Source organism: Glycine soja, chromosome 14 (genome assembly GCF_004193775.1).
Source record: "Glycine soja cultivar W05 chromosome 14, ASM419377v2, whole genome shotgun sequence".
Classification (NCBI taxonomy): domain Eukaryota; kingdom Viridiplantae; phylum Streptophyta; class Magnoliopsida; order Fabales; family Fabaceae; genus Glycine; species Glycine soja.
This window is the reverse complement of record NC_041015.1, coordinates 7,496,658-7,503,863: the sequence shown is the minus strand read 5'-3', so window position 1 is coordinate 7,503,863 and position 7,206 is coordinate 7,496,658. Positions and strand designations below refer to the sequence as shown.

The window sequence follows — 7,206 nt, the reverse complement described above, 5'->3', positions numbered from 1 at the left end:
AATATTTTTTTTTTATAATAGTATAAACACATTTCAAAACACTTGGGGTCATGGCCCTTGCAGTCTCCTTTTGTTTATGTCTAAATATAAGTAAAATTTGACTAGGAACGATTCAACCTTAATAAGATATTTATTTCATTACATTCCATTCCAATCGACGTCTTTTAATTTTGTTATCGTCTTCCATATCAACGCAGAGGCAGCCCAAAAAGAAAAAAAAAAAAAGGCGAATTTTCCGCTGAAAAAGAAAAATAGAAAGCGAATGAAGGAGAGAGTCGCGTGCGTCATGACAACCGTTAAGTTAAGGGTAACAATGCATGACGTGGCTTCATCCTAGCCCTCTGATCATTCATCAATCCAAAAACACAATCAAATTTCCCCACTTGCCATTCTTTTCCGTTCTTCACTTCTATTCTCTTCTCTCTCCCTCAAATTCGCATCTCATTCTGAATCTCGCGCCGTTTCGCTCTCCCACTCGCCAGGTACGTCGTGTCGTTTTTGCTTCCCCGTTGTTGCGGATCCGAATATTTTCCATTTCCAGCTCAATCGATTCGTCGATACGACTTGCCGTTTAGCACGTTCATGTTCATGTTCATGTTCATGTTCGATTTGTGTGTTGCAGTGATTTGATTTTGATTTTGATTATATGCGAGAGTGTTGCGGAATTTTCGAGAAGTTTGAATGTTCGTTCATGCATGAGTGGTTCTGAAAGTTTCCTTGGGAATTTTCGATTGCGATATTGACACTGTGATGGCCTCAGCCGTCGTGAATTTCTTGAACGCGACGTTGGATTGGATGACGTTCGCGTCGGATGGTCCTTCTGCGCGAGCTGTAGTTTTCGGAGTCCATATCGGTGGTAATTTTTCATTTCCCATTCTTTTCGAATGGATGATTATGAATGTGATTAGTTAATTAGTTAATTGATTTTTCTCCATTTTTATGCCTCGTGTTTTGAAGGACATTTGTTTATCGAAGTGTTTTTGCTGGTGGTCATACTTTTCTTGCTTTCACAGAAAAGCTACAAGCCTCCTAAAAGGCCTTTAACAAATAAGGTTAGTTCAACAACACTGTCTACCTCGCTGTTTGTGTGTGTGAGTGTGCATTTTTTTATTTTTTTTATGTATTCAAATTTTTAGTTATTTGTTGAATGTGATCTAGAGTTGGCATTTCGTTAATTGTCAATTGTTTTTATTTATTTTTCATGATACAAAGACTTTTATTTTCCTATTTCATCAAATGTAAGCAGACTTCATCTTTAATTTGCATGCAATGTTGTTATGAGTATATTGTGCAGCTGAAAAGTGGTTTCCGTTAATGTATAGATTTTAGAATTTATTCAAACACTTCGTTGTAAATAGAGTATTGAACTGGACACTCAGTTCTTATGGTTTTTAGTTGTTCTAGTGGCCTGACATGGGGTATCTATTATTATTCTTTATGGGGAATTGAAAATTGCAAGGTTGATTAATCTTTGGAGTTCCTATAGATGGAAAATATGCCCTTATGATATGGACTTCAGCTATGCTTATTTTCTGAGCATATGCTTTTTTTTCCTGGTGCTTACTTGGTTAACTACTCTAATATTTATGTTCTGTTTTCATTTGCCTTCAAGTAGTTTTGAGAGAATCAATTTGTGATGATTTCAGTTTCTGAAGTTTGGAACTAATCACCAGCTCTCCATGGCTGTATAATAGCAGCTCTCTTTATGATGTATTTGGACTTGCTTTTTCGGTGATTGTTTATGCTGTTATATTTTTTAGAAACATATCTCAGAATGGATTCATACAAAATTGTATGTGACACAATCTTTATGTCTATACTGAAAATCTATCATAGGAGGTTTATGCTTTTGTAACTGGTATCATGTTGGTAGCTTTGCTGGCAATATTGAGTTGTTCTATGTATTTCTGGAATGTGACTAAGATAGTAATTTTTGAATTTCTTGAATACTTGATATGAGGATTGAAGGTTTTGTTCGTTTCAAACTTTGTTATTGTTTTTTTTAAAGAATAATTAACTTTTATACTCGACTTGTAACTCATTGTCTTCTCTCTCTCTCTTTTGGCTTGTAAAATTCTTATACGAGTGCTTCCCTATGGATATATTATGCACCTCTTGCTGCTTGAAAACATGCTACTGCTATTAAAGAAGATGATACAATGTTAATATGGATATTGGAGGATAATGATATGTTTGTTGTCTGCTTAGCAATTTGTTTTTTCTGTCTGTCAGCAGTCACTGCTTAAAATGTTGAATTCTATTAAGATATGTTTTCAGAATTCAAATTTACCAGTGTCTTGCTGTATTTAATTTATTATAACTAGAATCTTCCATGTAGAATTTTTTTCCGATTATTGTTTGGAATCTCTAAAGTTGCTGTTATTTTCTAAAGGACATAATTACCATATTCTTTTGAAGGAAATTTATGACTTAAATCTGTAAGCATAATGTTCCATGCTAATTCTTGTACAATGCGATATGAGATTCATCAATTATTGTATTTTGTCATTTTTAAAATTTTATGCTTAATATCTGCAGGAAATTGATGAGTTATGTGACGAATGGGTTCCAGAACCCCTTATTCCTTCTGTTAATAAAGAGTTGCAGTATGAACCACCAGTGCTGGAGAGGTGATTTCTTTTTCTTTGGTTGTAGCACCCTTGTTTGTTTTTTACTTTTAATGTCTTAAACATTTTGTTGGTGAAATCCTGAAATTATCATGCTTTATTCTTGTCAACTTCACTGCTATGGTTACTTTTTATTGTCTTGGATCTATGAAATTTTTTGAGGGAGAGCTCTAGTGCTTTAGTAAGGTTTCCACCTTGGCATGATGGTGTTGGGTTTTTATTTTTTTATTATTTGATTTTTATAGTTGTCTTGGGTTATAGCAGCAGAAACAACCTCTCTGCTCAGCTCACTGGCTTAAGGTTGTGACATAAGACCCTACCTAAACTCACTATAATGGGAGCCTTGTGCACTGGATAACCCTCTAGGTTTATAAAATTCTTGCCTTTTTATTTTGAAAAAAGGATTGTAAATTAACAAGTACTCCCCTATGATTAAGTGAAATTTCAGATATCCCTTCTACTTTTTAAGTCAAATATAAAATAATGTGATTTTTCATGCAGTGCTGCTGGGCCACATACCATAATTAATGGCAAAGAAGTTGTCAATTTTGCTTCAGCAAACTATCTTGGGTTTATAGGTCATCCAAAGCTACTTGTAAGGAAATGATCTCCATATTCATAATAAATTCCTTTTTTTGGGGCACTGGGTCAATGTAGTTAATATATATTTATTTTTTCCTGTAGGACTCATGTTCTTCTGCTTTAGCGAAATACGGTGTTGGCTCTTGTGGTCCCCGTGGATTTTATGGGACAATTGGTAAGACTCAATCTTAAAGTTTGTTTCTGAGGAAATGCTTATATTCTTATGATAATTTTCCTTTTCCCAGATGTCCACCTTGACTGTGAAGCAAGAATAGCAAAATTTTTAGGAACCCCTGAATCAATTCTGTACTCTTATGGACTTTCCACCATGTTCAGTGCAATTCCTGCTTTCTCTAAAAAAGGAGATATAATTGTGGCGTAAGTATGCCTAAGTTTGTTTTTGAATATCTTTTATGTTGCAATATTCAGTTTTTCATCAGTTTTTCTTATCTCATGATATTTTATTTATACTTTTAGTGGGCATTGACATCACAAATAAAAATATTTTCTTTGGTTTTATCTCATTGCTTTTGCTTCTACATTAGAATGGTATAAAGAACAAACTGAGTTACTTCTCTGTTCAGTTACTCACTTGGTACCAGCTGATCAACGGAGGCTGCGTTAATGTAAATTCTGATGTTCTGTAAGTTTTCATGTTTTACAGGGATGAGGGAGTCCACTGGGGAATACAGAATGGCCTTTATCTTTCTAGAAGCACAGTGGTGTATTTTAAGCACAATGACATGGATGCTTTAAGAGAAACTCTAGAGAACATTACTTCCAAATATAAGAAGACCAAGAATCTGAGGCGTTATATTGTTGTTGAAGCTGTCTACCAGGTAAATCTTGTCTATCATGCATGCGAATGATAGATTAGCTTTACACTTCTACATTGTGTTTCCAAAGAAGTTCTCACATCACAACCTTTGGCTCTAAAACAAGCAGCTGTTTGAATTGCTTGCTGCTTCTTGCAACCGGTGATATTGGTAATTTTTTTCTGTATGAACTGCCAGTGCCGCTGAGATAGTAGGGCAATCAACAAATGCAAATTGAAGATAATTATGAAGGATTGAAATAAACTTCCAGCCTTAAAGAGTGACAGTCCTATGGTTTGTTTTATATAATTATTATTTGGGCTTTCAAAAAAAACAGCTTTAATGCATGCACTTTTGTGCCTATAAAACATATATATAGAAAGTGTTAATAACCAACTCTGCTTAACACACTTCTTGATGCAAGGGCCCCGTGGGCTTAAAGTCTGTACAACGCATATGCCTTCTGTACCTCATTCAAAAATTTGACTTCATTTAAAAAAATGGGGAACATGATTGGTGAAGGCATTATGGCCAACACTTCTAAAATCTTAACTCTGTTCAGGCGAAGGCTATGATTGGTTCTCTTTTGAGAAATAATCTTATAATTGTTGCTAACCAACCTTTGTGCAATTTTTTCATTTATTTTCTAATTTTTTTGTTATTCAGATTGTTCTTGAAGAGCCAAAATGGCATTGCAATAAACAAAAATGTGTGTTTCTATTAGACTTGTATGATATCAGTGTCTGTTGTAATGTCATTCCTTTTGAAAACTATGTTTGCTTGCCTTCATTTTCTTAATCATTTTGAATTGTAATATGGTTGGTAAACTGCCTTAGTTGCAATCACCCCTAGCCCATCTTAATTGCAGCTTCTTTGGGCTGCGTAACAGTCTCAAGCACCTTCATTGTACTGGGTGTGAGTGGTCCTGTTTTGTCCCACATTTCCTAGTAATATGGCCCAATTGTAGTCCTCACCTTACAAGCTGGTTTTGTGGGGTTGAGTAAGGCCTTAAGCCCAACTTCTAGGAGTTATTTTTTCTGTACTTTCCATACTAACATCTGTCTATACTCATATGCCTTGCCCACATGAAAACAACAATTGCTTGAGTGCTTGACTTATACCTGTTTTTCTTTTTTCCTGTAATATTTTCAGAATTCTGGGCAAATAGCTCCCTTGGACGAGATCATTAAATTGAAGGAAAAATATCGCTTTCGTGTTTTGCTAGATGAGAGCAACTCATTGGGTGTGCTTGGAAGTTCTGGAAGAGGTCTCACTGAACACTGTGGAGTTCCAGTATGTATTGGATTTCTTTGTTTTGAGTGTGCATGTGCTCTCCCTAGATGCAAGTATGAATATATTCAAAATTATATTGCTATTTGTGATTTATGGTTACATGCTACAGGTTGAGAAGATAGACATTATAACTGCTGCTATGGGACATGCATTGGCCACAGAAGGAGGATTCTGCACCGGAAGTACAAGAGTTATAGATCACCAAGTATGGAAGTGTCATATGTGATATATAACCAATAACCATATACAAGTAATGTGTTAGGTTTCTTAGCATACTGAAAGTAGAGAACTGAAAAATTTGTAAATGTGGAAATTAAGAATTTATTCTCAAGGAAAAATTTCCGTTTTATTTACTTTTCATCATTTATTCCTGAATTTATAGGTGTGAACTGTAGTGTAAAAGTTGCATGATGGAGAGGTGTGCTGTCACTAATTTATTGTTTGGTGATGACAATTGTTTGTCATCCACGTTTCATGTTCTAATATCTCTATTTTTCAACCTTGGCAGAGATTGAGCAGCTCTGGTTATGTCTTCTCTGCTTCTTTGCCCCCATATCTTGCAAGCGCTGCTATTACAGCTATTGATGTCCTGGAGGAAAATCCCAATCTGATAAAAAAGCTGAAGAAAAATATTGCTTTTCTAAGAAAAGGTGGGCTTTGATTTCACTGCTGGTTTCACAAGTGTAATTGTAGTGTTTATTTGGCTTGTGCACAATACTGATGGTTTGAATTTCCGTCTACTTGCGTTTGTTTTGCACCCATGAAAACAAGGATTTTATCTAGTTGTTTTGGTTAAGCGCTATGATGATTTTATATACATTGGCCACTGCAGGATTGTCAAAAATACCAGGCATCACAATTGCAAGTAATCCAGAGTCACCTATTGTTTATTTGAGATTAGAGAAATCAAGAGGTTCAGTGAAAGATGACCTGCATCTGCTTGAAAATATCGCAGAGCGGGTAAGGAATGATGCTTGGCAATGTTTAATTTCTTGCTTTCAATTTTGATTGTACTGAATGTTGTGTATTCGCAGGTTTTGAATGAAGAATCTGTATTTGTGGTGGTTTCCAAAAGATCAACATTGGACAAATGCCGTTTGCCTGTGGGAATTAGATTGTTTGTTTCTGCTGGGCATTCAGAGTCTGATCTGCTCAAGGCATCTGAATCATTGAAAAGGGTTGTGGCATCAGTCCTGGGTGGTCATAATTGAACACACTACATCTTTCTTTGGCATCTTATGTACCAAAACATAAGTTTGATTCCATGTTTAGGTGAGCAATTTTGATGCCAAGGCGATAGAGAAAGTCCCGTAGTTCATAATTTGTGCAGTATTTTCTGTTATAGTTTAGGGTAACAGTATTTTGTGCTTGCTCATTGGTTGTCTAAAGTGGTAGAATAAGGATGTAATGTTTCTTGTCATGAGTTGGGGAATATGCCTATGAATTACATTCCGATATCAAAAGTATCAATGTTTACATTTTTCATTCGTTAGCTGTTCAACAATAAAGCCGGCGAAGGTCCTTATCATTGTTTGAATTCGTAGTCAAAGTTGTTTTCCTTTTGACTAATCTTATTCGTGTCTTATTTCCAATCCTATCTCCTTATATTTCTAATTGCACTTACCCGCCATTTTAAACCTATTAATTATTAAGATTGAAGCTGTAAAAATTTGAAACTTTTCAAGATTTAAAGCTTAATATAATATACTGTTACCATATGTTGAAAATGAGTATATTGGCGACTTTACGTATAAGAGTATGTCAACGAATTCAAAGTTACAAGAAAGCTAAAGAAATGACATAACTGAACATAGGAAATTTCTTACGGTTTGAGTCAAGGAGAACTTCTGAGTTGAATGTTTGGGATGGTGTTGGTAATACTGCATCGG

At 35.2% G+C, this 7,206-nt stretch overlaps 1 protein-coding gene across 2 annotated transcripts; it reads left to right on the top strand.

Moving 5' to 3' along the window:
- The first annotated feature begins 314 nt into the window (after nt 1-314).
- LOC114385010 (long chain base biosynthesis protein 1-like) lies at nt 315-6,886 on the top strand. Of its 2 annotated transcripts, XM_028344929.1 has the most exons (13): nt 341-482; nt 623-856; nt 958-1,052; nt 2,539-2,630; nt 3,129-3,222; nt 3,312-3,384; nt 3,455-3,587; nt 3,874-4,048; nt 5,177-5,317; nt 5,427-5,522; nt 5,826-5,967; nt 6,150-6,277; nt 6,352-6,886. In XM_028344929.1, exons 2-13 carry the CDS (start codon nt 751-753, stop codon nt 6,526-6,528), a joined length of 1,452 nt encoding a protein of 483 aa, XP_028200730.1. In that variant the 5' UTR covers nt 341-482; nt 623-750; the 3' UTR covers nt 6,529-6,886. The 2 variants fall into 2 exon arrangements, with proteins under 2 accessions (XP_028200731.1, XP_028200730.1); XM_028344930.1 differs by lacking the exons at nt 6,150-6,277; nt 6,352-6,886 and having other exon boundaries at nt 315-482; nt 5,427-5,567; nt 5,826-5,935.
- The last annotated feature ends 320 nt before the right edge of the window (nt 6,887-7,206 follow it).